General features: G+C 44.4%; 2 protein-coding genes across 2 annotated transcripts; one reads left to right on the top strand and one right to left on the bottom strand.

The window, feature by feature from the left end:
• Positions 1–340: 340 nt before the first annotated feature.
• Positions 341–10856, bottom strand: msh4 (mutS homolog 4). The gene is made up of 20 exons (XM_071546553.1): positions 10640–10856; positions 10039–10203; positions 9792–9955; positions 9558–9668; positions 9325–9440; positions 9002–9175; positions 8724–8896; positions 8553–8620; positions 8046–8120; positions 4314–4378; positions 4021–4190; positions 3789–3925; positions 3190–3293; positions 2849–2973; positions 1877–2077; positions 1669–1787; positions 1454–1582; positions 1050–1224; positions 879–967; positions 341–563 (listed from the first exon to the last, which is right to left on the bottom strand). The coding sequence occupies exons 1-20, from the start codon at positions 10854–10856 to the stop codon at positions 366–368; spliced, it is 2775 nt and encodes a 924-aa protein (XP_071402654.1). The 3' UTR covers positions 341–365.
• Positions 10857–11901: 1045 nt separating this feature from the next.
• On the top strand, positions 11902–13667 carry vcpkmt (valosin containing protein lysine (K) methyltransferase). The gene is made up of 5 exons (XM_071546564.1): positions 11902–12167; positions 12630–12743; positions 12869–12941; positions 13103–13222; positions 13351–13667. The coding sequence occupies exons 1-5, from the start codon at positions 11911–11913 to the stop codon at positions 13453–13455; spliced, it is 669 nt and encodes a 222-aa protein (XP_071402665.1). The 5' UTR covers positions 11902–11910; the 3' UTR covers positions 13456–13667.
• The last annotated feature ends 421 nt before the right edge of the window (positions 13668–14088 follow it).

The raw sequence follows: 14088 nt of genomic DNA, 5'->3' as shown, positions 1-14088 counted from the left end.
CAGTGTGTCTGTGGTACTCAGTAGTAAATTTATAGTAATGTTATAATACTTTCATATTTTTTTTAACCTCCTCGGGTATCACTATAATGTTAACTCTATAGAAATATTAGTTATGAGTTATATAAAAGTACGTCTTGTTATATTTTTACAGTATACAAAAAAAGAATGTAGAATCAATTCAGTTTTTTCCTAAGGGTATGAAAAGGTAAAAAAAAAAAGTTGCAGGTCCACTACTGAGGTTACAAAAGAAAATATTTAATGACAAATAAGCTCATCTATCAATACGTCCATAAACAAGTAATAATCTTCATATTCTGGTTTTGCATTGTCACAGACATTTCATTGCCCCTCCCAATCTGCGTCAGTCATCCCTCCTCTGTCTCCATGGACTCTGGCTGTCCTGCGGCCTGCAGTTCTGCCTCGTAGTGCTTCCTCAGACCCTTCAGATAGATGCGCAGGCTGCCAGGGTCCAGTCTGGAGTTCCTGGCAGTCTGCAGGAGGCGGGTGGCCAGGTGGTACACAGCTCTCTGCCTTTGTGTTTCCGGATCGCTGTGATGCTTGGCCTAGAGCAGTGGAGCACTTGTCAGATATCAGACGTGATCATTCAAGGAACACACAAATATCTGTGATGACTTTCATCAGGGGCCAGGGCTCTGTGGCTTTGACTCTTACACTGCTTAATATTGGTTTCTTGTAATTTTGGCAAAGTAGGAATTTAAACTTGTTCTACTGTTGCACTCGTTTAGTCCTTGATAAGAGCATGAGCTGAAATGTAAATGTTAGGTAAATGCAATGCAGGTTGAGGCAACAAAGATGGAGAGATGGAAAGAAGCAAAATCTTGTCTTAACAATGATTGGACCTCTTTGGTAAAGCATACCAAAAGCTGCTGGCTGACATTGGAGGCAATGGTCTTTGCCTCTTGGATTATGCTTGGAGGCAGTGCGGTCAGTTCTGCCGCTCTCAAACCTAGAAGGGCACAAATAAGGTCCTCAACCAGTGGCATGACTGATTTCAACAGGGTGGTAAGTGGATTTCACAGATTTTGTACCATAGTGTCTTTCTTCAGAGCATCCTCGACTCAGCAGGTAGGTATAGAGCACACTCTCAGCGCCAGTGTCACCACTGCGTGTGTGCTGAACCTCCATGTGCTGGTTCTCCACATTGGGATAAAGAGTCTCTAGCTGGCAGAGCTCAAGGAAGTGTGTGGCAAACAGAGTGAACGCCTGACAAGAGCAGAGAAACAGCACAGACCTTAAAGACTGACACACTATAGCACAAACTCTGTTTCAATTCCAATATTTATTTTAATTATCTTAACTGTTGACCAAAGAGGTGTACCAGAAATGACAGGAGGGTTCGTTGATTAAAAGCAGATAGTATGAATGTCATTAATCAAGTTTTATTTTTGGAGTAAGGAGTGGCGATGCAGGCCTGTGTTGATGCATACTCTACCCTGAGGCTAAGGAGGAACTCGCAAACTGAGTGACAGATGCCGATGCCCTCCTCAGCACTGGTGCCGCGCCCCAACTCGTCTATGATGATGAGGGACCTGTCGCTTACATTGTGGATTATATACGAGACCTTAGGGGTACAAATATGAAGTTAACCATACTTTTTCCACAAAGTAAAACACTGGTAATAAGCAGCTCAAGTGAGAAACAACATACCTCCTTCATTTCCACCATAAAGGTAGAAGAGTTGGTTTCAAAATCGTCATCCACGCCGATTCTGGTGAAAATCTGATCAGCCACACGAAACGAGGCATACTCAGCTGGGACAAAAGAGCCTGCAATAAGAATACAGGAGCCTGTTCAAAAATGGAGTCAAGGCGATTGCATTTCAAAATCCATGTGAGGCTGAAACGTTTCTGCTAACCTATCTGAGCCATGATCTGGCAGAGTGCCACCTGTTTGAGGTAGGTGGATTTGCCGCTCATGTTGGGTCCGGTGATGATGACAAAGTTGCTGCCCTCGGAGATATAGCTGTTGTTGGACACAGGCTGCTGTCCGGCGATGCGCTCCAGAATGGGGTGACGGCCCTGCTTGATGGCCAGCGTGTCTGTGAACTCTGGACGCACTGGCGGACACAGCAGAAAAGGAGCAAAAACAATCAAAAACACCTTGTCTTTTCAGCAATGTATTTTGTTTATATAATAACTCTGTCTCATGCATTTCCATGGGATGCTCAAAAAGCAAAGGATGACAAAAGATAGCTAAATAGGATGTGGCAATATTAGATAATTTGTCACACTGAAAGCACATGTGCCTACGTTATAAGGCAGTAAATGGTAACTCATGCTTACCAATATTGTATATATTTCATCCATTAAATTCTTATATGATTATGTGTACTATGTTGTTATAACCATAATGACAACCTTTCTAAACAGAAAGAAGTGTTGCAAAAAATCAAACGATGATCTCTGAGAGAGGAGTATGCAGTGGATACAGCCAGCTAGTTCCTCTGGTGGGGAGATTTGTCTTGTTAAATACAGCGCACACTTATGTAACAAGGGTAATCTGAGTACAAGCTGGCTGAGATAGAGGGGGGCAGGCAGTCAGCACGTGTGTATGGAGAGATGCTTTCAGACAGCTGAGGGCCAGTGCTCACCACCCACGTGGCCGACAGGACTGGTGCTGTCCACTACCCACACAAAAAGAACTGAGGCCAGCAGAGCTGCCAGCCTAGTAGGGCAGTTTCTGGCTGCCATGTGTGGTGCATGACTGGGTGGCTTCTGCCTTATATGCGTACAGCACTCCCTCAGACAACAGGTCAGACCACTTCAAGAGGAATTTGACAGTTTGATTGACTTGAGCGTGAAAAGAAAACACAGCATATCATACCTACCATAGTCTGAGACGGTGCAGGCATTGGCAAGTGACAGCAGCATGTCCAGCATTGATACAGCATCAGAAAGCTTGTAGAGGCAGTGGATATGCTCATGAACAGTGCTGAGCAGTTGACATATCACCCTGTAGGGAGACGGGTTAGAGGCTGGAGGGCCAAAGTACAGGAGCTAATAATAATAAACAAATAGCACCCTCTAGTGGACAAAAAGTAGAACAAACTAAACAGGAAGATGGATTAAGAGGAAGGGTTTTTTAGATAGAACATGTGTACAAAAGCAATGTTTATTTCCTGCATATTGCAGTGCATGTTTGTAAGCAATATGATCATAAACTCCTCACACATAGGACATGTGGAAGATCTCCCTAAGGGCCTCGTCGCAGCGGTCATTCATCTTCATCAGGTCTGCAGTGGTGAAGCTGTAGTTGTTCTTGTGCTTGGTTACCTGAGGTGGCAGATGTTGAAACCCAGATGTTTTGTTTATTCATCCATACAAACTTTATCATCCCATGAGGGCAATTGGGTTTGAAGACATTAAAACACACACAATAAAAACAAAGAATAAAAACACCTAATTAAAAACAATAAAAATGCATACCATGCAAACACAACGAAACACCTAACAAATCAAATTATTGCAACAAAAGGGGAGACCAGGGCAGCTGAGAATGGCACTGGCCTTCATCACTACATGTCTCTCAGATTTCAAGATACAATGATAGATAGAATGTTGGTGCAAAGTTAGTATAATTTAAACTTAAAAGTCAAGGTTATAATAAACAAGCAAAACAGCACATATAGGAGGTGTAAGTACAGTCAAAGATTTGAAACAGGTTCCTTCACTTAAAAGGAGTGCTGAGTTATCCTCTCTTCCATTCTATTCTTAACAAGTCTACTGGCTCTTAGCGGTTTATCTATCCATCTCTTTACTGGGCCATACCTTGATGAATTCCGAGGGGAGTTTCCCATCAGGTAAGGCTGCTCCTTCAAGCTTCATCTGAATAAAGAAACCTCGAGCTGTGCTGAAGCTGGTGCGCATTAGCAAGCCATACTTCTCCCCCATCTGGTCAACCAGCCCTGTTCATCACAACAGGATTCACTTAAAACTTGTGGTATGTACACTCTATACAAACATAAGCCACAGATATTTACTGAACATCCAGCATAAACACCTGCAATGTCATCGACTATCTCAGTGTAAGCTCTCCGGGCGATGTCAAGGAACTCGTTGATGTTGGGCCGCACGGCGTAACACTTTTGGGTGCGCATGTTGAGGCTCCCCTTCAGGTAGGTGGTGTCATCGTTAATCACTGTCTTGATCTGCTCCAAGATTAGGTCAAACCTGAGGGTGGATGCAAGGAGATACAGCAGATGGAGTCTACGTACATAAGTCTGAAACAATCTCTAGACAGTACACAGACAGTCAATTTAATTCCACAAAGGAGAACAGTTCATTTGTATGTACCTGTTGTCTTCCAGTGAGCTGTTGTACGCCTTGAGCAGAGCAGTGTTGCAGTTCTTCAACACCATCTGTTCATGAAGTACAATGCTTAAAAGGATTTACTAAAGCATGCGAAAACCTCAGGCTTAAATTTTAATATCTGTTAGCACTTTGTTTTTTGTAGAGCAAAAACCTACAAATTTTCCTATTTCTGTCTCAATCTGAATATCTGGAACAAACCAGTGACCGCTGCGAAAGGGCAGCTGACAACCAGGGAAAGACCTGGTGATGGCCTGGAGAGACTGCTGACTGGAGGGAACAGACCCCAGCGGGGCTGGCATGGGCTAGCTACTCATGCCAGCAGGATCCATCGCTAGTCCGCGTTTTTGGATCCAACCATCTATTGCTACGAAAACTTCAAGACGAAGAATACCCCTTGAGTCTGCGAGAACGGGGGCGCAAGATGACTCACCAACAGACTACACGGTAACAGACCCAGGAATGGAAACAACAATGAATCAGACGACCAGCACGGCAATTGACAGAGCAGCAGCGCCGGCAGGACACAAGCTACAAAGCTGTATCTGTGGCTGGACAAAGATAACATCAGAGAAGGGTCTTAAAATCCACCAGGGCAGGAAAAAGTGCCTGAGGGAGCTCGGCGAGGGGCCTTGCATTGACCATTACTTTTTAAGAGGTAGGTCAAATCAGTCGAGTGAAGCCCAGTGGCAGGACAACCACCACAGTCCACAGGGTATCAGCACCCCAGGCGAAGCTCAACCAAGTACAGACCCACCAATGGACACGAGTCCAGAGCCCAACCAGCCACGGCCAGCAGTAGAGAGGAAGATGGAAGGACGAAAGCCTCAAATCTTGTGGCCTAAATCCTGCCAGAAGAAAGAGTGGGAGACCATCAACACAGACCTCGTCCATCTTCTAGAAGGACTGAAGGGATGTGTAGAAAGAAAACTGGAGAAGATGGGTGAAGGTCAAGAACCAGAGGACACAGAAGGAACCAGCAGTCAAGTCCAAGTCCAGGAAACAGCAGGAAATCGAAAGACTCATGAAGGAAAGAAGACAGCTGAGAAAACAGTGGAGGAAGGCCACAGAGGTGGAAAGGAAAGGACTTGAGGCACTACAGGCAGAATTAAAGCAGCGCCTGGCAATGCTGCGAAGAGCAGAATGCCTGAGAAAGCAACATAGAAAGAACGGGCGAGGACAGGCTTCTACAGAGACCCTTACAAGTTCGTCAAAAGCCTCTTTGTCAAGGAGAAGAGCGGGATCCTTAGAGTACCTGTATGGGAACTGGAGGAGCACCTGAGGAAAACCGACTCTGACAACCAGAGGCATGAGCCAGTCACCATTCCGGATGACATGCCACCAATTCACCCACCTGAGCATCAGATGGACACAAGGCCCTCTACATGGAACGAGGTGGAGAACACAGTAAAACAGGCAAGAACAGTATCAGCCCCAGGGCCCAATGGCGGTCCATACAGGCTCTATAAGAACACCCCTGGCATCCTGAAATACCTCTGGAAGCTAATGAAAGTATCCAGCCCCTATGAATCGCAGTTTTCAGCACTCTTCGAATTTGCATGGCGATTCATAAGGAATCGGATTCCTTATGAATCGCCATGCAAATTCAAAGAGTGCTGTACCATTTCTCCCCTGGCATTCACCATGGCAATGGAGCTCATCATCCAAGCATCACGATGGGTGGTCTGAGGGGAACGCTTGAAGAATGGGCTGCGTCTTCCTCCAATCAGGGCGTACATGGATGACATGACCACAATAACAACAACAAAAGCATGCACCAAACGCCTGCTGGATAAACTCCAGGGAAACATCAAATGGGCACGAATGCAGATCAAACCCAGCAAATCTTGCAGTATTTCCATTGTCAAAGGCCGGCTCACTGACGAAAGGTTCCGCATCAACGATGAGCCAATACCAACTGTCCTGGAGAAGCCCATCAAAAGCCTCGGACAATGGTACAACGCAGACCTCAAAGACACCGAGCAGGTGGAACAACTCGGGCAGGATACAATCAGTGGCCTCAAGCAAATCAACAACACTGCTCTCCCAGGGAAGCTGAAACTTTGGTGCCTCCAATTTGGACTGCTGCCCCGATTCATGTGGCCAATTACCATCTACAAGGTCACTCTATCTCATGCCAATCGGCTGGAGAGACTGGTGAACTCACAAGTGAGGAAGTGGCTTGGGCTACCGAGATGCCTCAGCAGCATAGGGCTTTACGGGAACGGAGCCCTCTCACTGCCAATCTCTAGCCTGGTGGAGGAATACAAATGTGCCAAAACAAGGCTGGACATGACACTCACAGAATCTCGGGACTCAATCGTAAGAGGCATTGCTCCAACCCTAGCAACAGGGAAGAAATGGACCCCAGCCGCAGCAGTAATGGACGCAAAATCCACCCTCCGACACCGGTATATAGTGGGTCATGTCCAACAAGGCAGAAGGGGCTTTGGTCTGGGAGCAATGCAACCTACCTGGCAAAAGGCTACTCCAACTGAAAGACGGAACCTGGTGGTGGAGGAGGTGCGCCACCAAGAAGAAGCAGCCAAGTGTGCCAAAGCAATATCCCAAGCCCAGCAAGGCCACTGGATGAGGTGGGATGGCGTTGAGAGGAGGAAAATCACATGGAGTAAGCTGTGGAGCATGGAGTCAAATAGGTTAAGCTTCATCATCAGAGCCATGTCCTGCCCTCTCCCACAAACCTAAATCTTTGGCTGGGAGAGGATCCAGCCTGTCCCCAGTGTGCAGTTCCAGTAACCCTCAAGCACATCTTGGTTGGTTGTAAGACCAGCCTAACACAAGGCAGATACACCTGGCGACACAACCAAGTGCTGAGGTGTTTGGCAGCTGAACTTGAGTGCAAGAGAGTAAACACCAACGCCGTGCCTGTCAATGCCCAGACAACGTTCCTGCAATTACCATCCTTCATCCGGGAAGGAGAGAAACGGGGGGCTAACCCCTCGCCTCCTGACTCATGCCCACTGAACGCAGCCAGGGACTGGGAAATGCGTGTTGACCTAGGCCAGAGACTCACCTTCCCATCCGAAATTGCAACGACCAACCTGCGACCGGATCTGGTCCAACTCCTGCTGGTGTGTCTTCATCATTGAGCTGACGGTCCCCTGGGAGGATGCTGTGGATGAGGCATACGAACAAAAAAGGCTGCGATACACCAACCTTGCGGCCGAAGCAGAGGAGAGAGGCTGGAATGTAAAAGTGCGTCCAGTTGAGGTGGGTTGCCAGGGCTTTGTAGCCAGTTCCACCGCAAGGCTCCTGAGGGAAGTAGGAGTCAGAGGGCAGGCCCATAGGAAGGCAATCAAAGCACTTGCCAATGCCGCCTAAAGGAGCAGTCACTGGCTGTGGCTGAAAAGAAGAGATACTTTCTGGGCTGCCAAATGACCATCTAGAGACTAACCATGAGACACACACCCAGGTCTGATCAGCCTGCGGTGGGCCTGCCTCAGCTGAGGGTGTCTTGTGATAAAAGGCCGAAACACCCAGTGACGCCGAGGTACACAACTGAAGATGTGTCGTAATGGTAGCAACATCATCTAGTGGTCATCTCCAAGAACAACCCCCCTCAAGTCAATTGTAGTGCAGAAACTTCAGGGATTGTAACACCCAGTCCTACTAATCAATCTGTCAATGGCTGTAAAATGTAAACAACAGGGGTGATTTTGAACTAAACTCATGTGTTGCATGCCAACAGACGCATACCCTTATCGGTGGCACCAAATCCAGTGTGTGCTTCAGCTGAATGACATGTGTGATCTTTGATTCAGCAACTTGAACCTGCACATAAATAGTTAAATTGCTTGACTGGAAAGGAGGCACAAAGAAATAGAGACGCAGAATAAATGTTTCTGCAAAATGATATGATTAAGAACACTGCATCTCATTTATCTGAACTGCAGACTTAGTTAAGCAAACAGGAAAAATATGAACAAAAGATTACTAATTTAGAACTAATTTAGAACAAAATTAACTAATATTTTCATTTCAACAACACATCCAAATGTAAATTGCATTCTTAAATACACCTGCATGTGAATTTCATATTTCAAGAATTAATTACTATTGATCTATCATTTACTATTATTAAGTAGAAGAACCTTTTGGCCCTACATTTATTTCAGATATCCAAGCACTTCACTTGATCTAAAGACCTCCCATAGCAATGATGCTAAGGCTCTACAGAATAAGTAATCTATGTTGTGTACGTACTGTTTCCTGCTTTGGGATTTGGACAAGAACAGAGAGCAGTTGGTCTATATCAAGGAAATGACCTATGGCTGGGGAGTAAAAGAACAAATATTTATATACTGTGTCAAACTGTCAATCATCAGTACACACAACATTCAGTGTCATAAAACACAATTAGCGCTTTCTCCCGACCATTCTGCAGGCCAAAGAAAAGCTCCTCATCCTGTAGCAGCTCCTGTATGGTGTCCAGGCGTATGTTGATGGTATCCACATCAAGTAGGGGCTCCAGGATGTTGGAGCGCAACCTGCGGCCCCCACCGGGTGTTTTTGTGTAGTTAAGTACCCCTAAGAGAGTATCCTCACTCCTGTACACACACAAGCAAAGACACATACACAACACATCTCTACTTACACAAGCACTACATATAAAGATGATGCTTTCAAAGTTGTGCTGGTGCTGGCCCTCTTACCTGTGGTCCCTGTTATTGACCACCAACTCCAAGTTAGTGGCAGATGCTGAGTCAATCATGGCAGTCTGTTCACTCCCTTTAAAGCTTACTTTGAGAGACTTGGGAGCATAGATAGAGTTCTGGATGAACTCTAAGTATTTCAGGAGAGCAGCTGCAGCTGCTAGGCAATAATACCTGAACAAATCATGACATTTGATCAAAACAGGTATATTGCCTCAGGGGTACCTTTTCGATAGGCCTACATCATATTATTTATATGTGTGCTTATGAAAACTGAGAGACTATTGTTAAATTACTATGGATTACTATACTCAATGGCATACTTTGCTTGCACTTCCATGAGGACAGTGCCAAATTCTGGAGCACACAGCTGCTGAATGTACTCCAGTCCTTTTCTCTCATTAAAGTACTTCCGTTGGATTGCAGTGAAAGCTACTCCCTGACATACAAGGAAAAATGTGAAAACAAATACCACATCACACCAAAAGTAAAAAAGCACATCTTTGTTGGAGTGACTTGTTTCTTTTTACTGGTTACAGCCATTCGGCATTGGTACCTGGAAGTTCTCTGTGATGAGGTTGAACAGCTTTGTCCCTTTCCCCTTCTCGCTGGCTGTGTCTGGCATCAGTATTTCCAGTGGCACCAAGATGTGAAGCTTGGTGATGACCTTGAAAAGTATAGAGGATGTTTGAGAACTGAGTTTTGCTGCTTTCTCTTTCACAGTCTCTTCTGAGAGCGTAACAACTGTTATTAGCCAGCTGAGACTGTCTTTTCAGCATGCATGTGTTACCTTGGCATACGTCCCCGTGTCTGCAAACTGAGAGAGAACAAGCTCTGGACATTTCAAGTTGACACTGGCTATGCCAATCTCTCCCCTGGCCAAACCGCGGCCTTCTACCACTGCCACAATCACAGAGGCATCACAGGTTGAGCTGGCAGAGGAGCAACTTGTCGCTGCAGAAATAGAGAAATGAGAATGAGAGACTCGGACTAGGCTACTCTGACAGCTATTTGAAAGAAACATAGTTGAGGAGTACCTGTGTGTTCGGTCAGCGGTGTCCGAACAGGGTGTGAGCCTGTAGCCCTGGCAGAACCCGGGGTCCTCCTGTGTCTCGGTGTTCCTCCAAGGCTGCGGAAGGAGGAGCTGCCAGAAGTAGATGGAGGGACTGATGAACTTGTCCTGAAGCTTTGGTTGAACTGACCTATATTAACACAAGGAGGAGGAGGAGGTCAGTATCACTAAATAGTGCAGCACCCAGAGATACAGTACAGTGGTTAAGTCTTTCTCACAAGTATGACCCCACTGGCCTGGGATTGAATGTTTCCAGAGCTTTCTCTTGTGTCTCCCTCTCTACTCTCCACTATCAAAACAAATAATTCTTAAGGGCAGTGCAGTGCCCACTCTGCTTTTTTTTTTTTTTTTTTTTTACAAAATCACTAGATAGTGCACTCAAAGACCTGTGGCACAGGTCTTTAGGACTATAGTTATTAATTTTAATATCTGAAATGTAACTGTCATGGTCTTTTACTGTCTCTTATCTCATTTCCAGTGGTTCCACCCCCTGCTCCAGACAGTAAAAAAAAAACAGCTGACGTTAGCTTAAACTGCTCTAGCTATCAATTAACTTTAACGATTACCTGCAGCCATTCGGGGAAGTGACGGGCCATGGTTAGAGCTCGTACTGGCCTCATCTAAACTACGAGAGGATGAAACTGAGGATGTTGATGTTGATCCGGGACCGTGTGAAGTAGTTTCGTTTGGTCCGTCTCTGTCCAAAGGCGACACAACCCAGCTTTGTCCAGAGTCAGAGGTGTCGCCGCCTGCCGTTACCTCCTCTGTGCTGCTACGAAACATTTCAGACCCTAGCAAGCAGACGAACAAAGCTTGATGACCAAATTAATATCCATAGTTTTATATCAGGTAACATGTGCTGGCAGCGAGAGCAAAAGGAGGCCTCTACAAACTGCAAAGCTGCCCTAGCTTACCAACAACCTCCGCGAACAACTTTGGCCAGAGCAAGCAGACCAAAGTAGTGCGCGCGTTACAGGCACATCACACCATCCTCGCGCCATCAACAATGCACCTGCAAGGTTTGCAGCTGCGCGCTCCAGTTGTAGTTAAGAGCACCCACCAGGGGTCAACCACCAGGGGTCCTTGAGGGGGGTACCAGGGGGTCCCCAGCAAATAGATGAATTGTTAAACTTCACCATTATTTAATTTGCAAGAAGTTAACACGATTAGAGAATGTAGAATGACTGTTTTGATCATAGTTTCACTGTTATCTATCTGCCTACAATACAGATAGTCATGGAATTCTGGACAAAATCATATCTAACAATAAATACATTCAGATTTGGGTCCGAGAGAAAAAGAAATCTAATCAAATGGGGGTCCATAGCCCTAATATGTAATGTATCTAATGTATGTATGTAAATTAGGGTTCCTTGATATGAAAAAGGTTGAAAAAAATCACTGGTTTGAACTGGTGTAGATGATTGATTGATTCATTCATCCATTCATTCATTCATTCATCTTACGTCATTAAGGCGTACATGCTTGTGTGGCAACTTGCAAGTATAACTGCTTGTTTATGTCAGTGATAATGTCTGTTTCATGGACAGTAGTAGTAGTTCATGGACAGACAAACAGAGAAGTTAGGGAGCTATTTTGTAATTTCATGGATTCATTAATTGTAGTTGGCAGAAGTAAATAATGTCTCGATGTATTTAACATTTTAATTGCTATGCTAACGGATAAAGCAATGTATGACTTGGCCCATTCCTTGATTTACTTTAACCTGTCAAAAGCGCGATCTTATCCCATGCAAACCTGTCCCAAAGAGGAACTAACGACAGTGGAGGGGAACCACCAAACCGGAGGGAAAGAGGAAACAGGCGGAACAGCCAACATGGCGGCTGAAGCAGAACAGAGTAGCTACTTTGTCAGAGAAATTGAGAAAAACGATGGTTGTATTTTAAAAATGAAGCAGTGCTACAAAGGAGACGTCGGCTGTGTAGTTTGGGACGCAGCCATCGTGCTTGCAAAATATCTAGAAACGAAACAGTTTTGTGACCCTGCCTCGGGAGTGAACGCCTGGGCTAACAGAGATGTTTTGGAGTTAGGAGCTGGTACAGGAGTTGTTGGTCTTATGGCAGCAACACTGGGGTGAGATGACTGGTTAGTTTGATAATGAACTTCCTTGTTAGTTTGTGGGTTGAAGCTGCTCTACTCAAACATGTATTTGTCATATTGCCAACGTTAGTTCGCTAGCTAAGTTAACTAGCTAACTAGCAGGTTGTAATTTACTTCAGCATTGGAGCATGTGGACATCAACGCTTGACTTCACTACTTTTGTTTTATTGTAGTCGTCAGAGATGGTTGCATGAGCTGCCTAATGTTTAATCACCTGTATAGCTTGACAAGTTCAGTGGGTAGCCGTCTGTCACAGCCAAAACTTGGAAGATACCAGCTTGTCTTTTACTATGCTATAGATGATATGTTTTTTTTTCTGGTCTGTTTTGTCATCAGTCTTTTATTATAACCACTATACAACAGCAGGAAAATGTTATATCCATACCCCAATGCTTCCTCAAGATACATGTCATCACTGTCTATTAAATCCCATAGAGCTCAAGTTACAGTAACAGACCTGGAGGATTTGCAGACTCTCCTGAAAGTGAATATCCAAGAAAACCAGGCTCTCATCAGTAGTGGATCCATAACTGCCAAGGTACTGAAATGGTTTGTACTTGCACTTTTTCTATTTTATATGTTACATTTGATTGCACTTTGAGATCAATATCACCAAATGGCACATCATAAGACATTTCCAAAATACTAAATGTTGATTTCTCTTTTTTTAAAAGGGGTGAAGATGTGTCTGACTTCCTGCCACCTCCACATTATGTCCTTATGGCAGACTGCATCTATTATAAACAGGTGTTCTTCTACTCATTTCTCTGATTTACATATTTCAATCAGAACGTGGTCCTTTGCAAGATTGTACCTCATCAGCATCATGATAAAATGGCACAAACCAGGATTATTGGACATTTGTTGATCACAATATGTTATGATGACTAATCACATATCCCATACAGTCTATTGTGCCACTGGTGGAAAGCTTGAAACTGCTTGCTGGACCAGAGACCTGCATTATTTGCTGCTATGAGCAACGCACTGAGGGCGTCAACCCAAAAGTGGAAAGGCAATTTTTTGAGGTGAGAACTTGACTGTGTCTTCCATTTGTAATTACTAGTAAATACATAGAAAGAAGTTGAGATATTGTGTAGCTACCAGTCTTCTTGCCATCAATGACTTACTGTGGCCTTTTGTGTTTTCATTTCAGTTGCTGCAACAAAGCTTCAACTGTGAGGAGGTTCCCTTAGACAAGCAAGACCCAGAGTTCAGCAGTCCAGACATCCACATCCTTCATATCCGACGAAAACTCTGAGTTTGTGTCTTTTTAAATTTGTGTCAGTGTGCTCATGAGTGCATGCATGAATTATTCATGTTCCACCTCAATACCACATGGAGACTGCTTGTGATGATTGGTTCCAAATATTTAATATACTTTCATTTCTGTATTCTTTTTAGCGTTCTTGTTTAAAAAGAAAAATATTCTCAAATATATCACCAAACACTGTAATTATCCTGATCCTTGATATGAGTAAACATTTTTTTTTTTTAATTTATTGTGAAAATTCTTCCATATGCACCAAGTTTAGATCATTGATTGTTATGACGGTAGTGTACTTTACATGGCAGGCTGTCCATGTTTATCCTCTTTTTTTGGAACAGAATGATTAGTTGAACAAACAAGAGGGGTCACAACAACAGAGACAAGGGGGATTGAACAGTGTTCTCCTGGGGAGAATGGTGTTCATCACAGTAGTTTGTTCAGCATGCGTGAAAGTCCGGCACTTACACCCCAATGAACTGCAAGAAGCCATAAACATGAAACTAACTGAGCTTCTGCTCTTGAGCACCGCCCTGCTTATTCTATTGTGCATGATTACACATACAGTGGTTTATTAAATTAGTATGATACACACAGTGATGTGATAGATGGGAACTGTTCAATGCA

This window comes from Centroberyx affinis, unplaced genomic scaffold (genome assembly GCF_046629955.1).
Source record: "Centroberyx affinis isolate AG114_WGS23_722 - 3 ecotype Tasmania unplaced genomic scaffold, CSIRO-AGI_Caff_v1 ptg000264l_1, whole genome shotgun sequence".
In the NCBI taxonomy this organism is placed as follows: Eukaryota; Metazoa; Chordata; class Actinopteri; order Beryciformes; family Berycidae; genus Centroberyx; species Centroberyx affinis.
The sequence above is the reverse complement of the archived record's forward strand: the minus strand, read 5'-3'. Positions and strand labels throughout refer to the sequence as shown.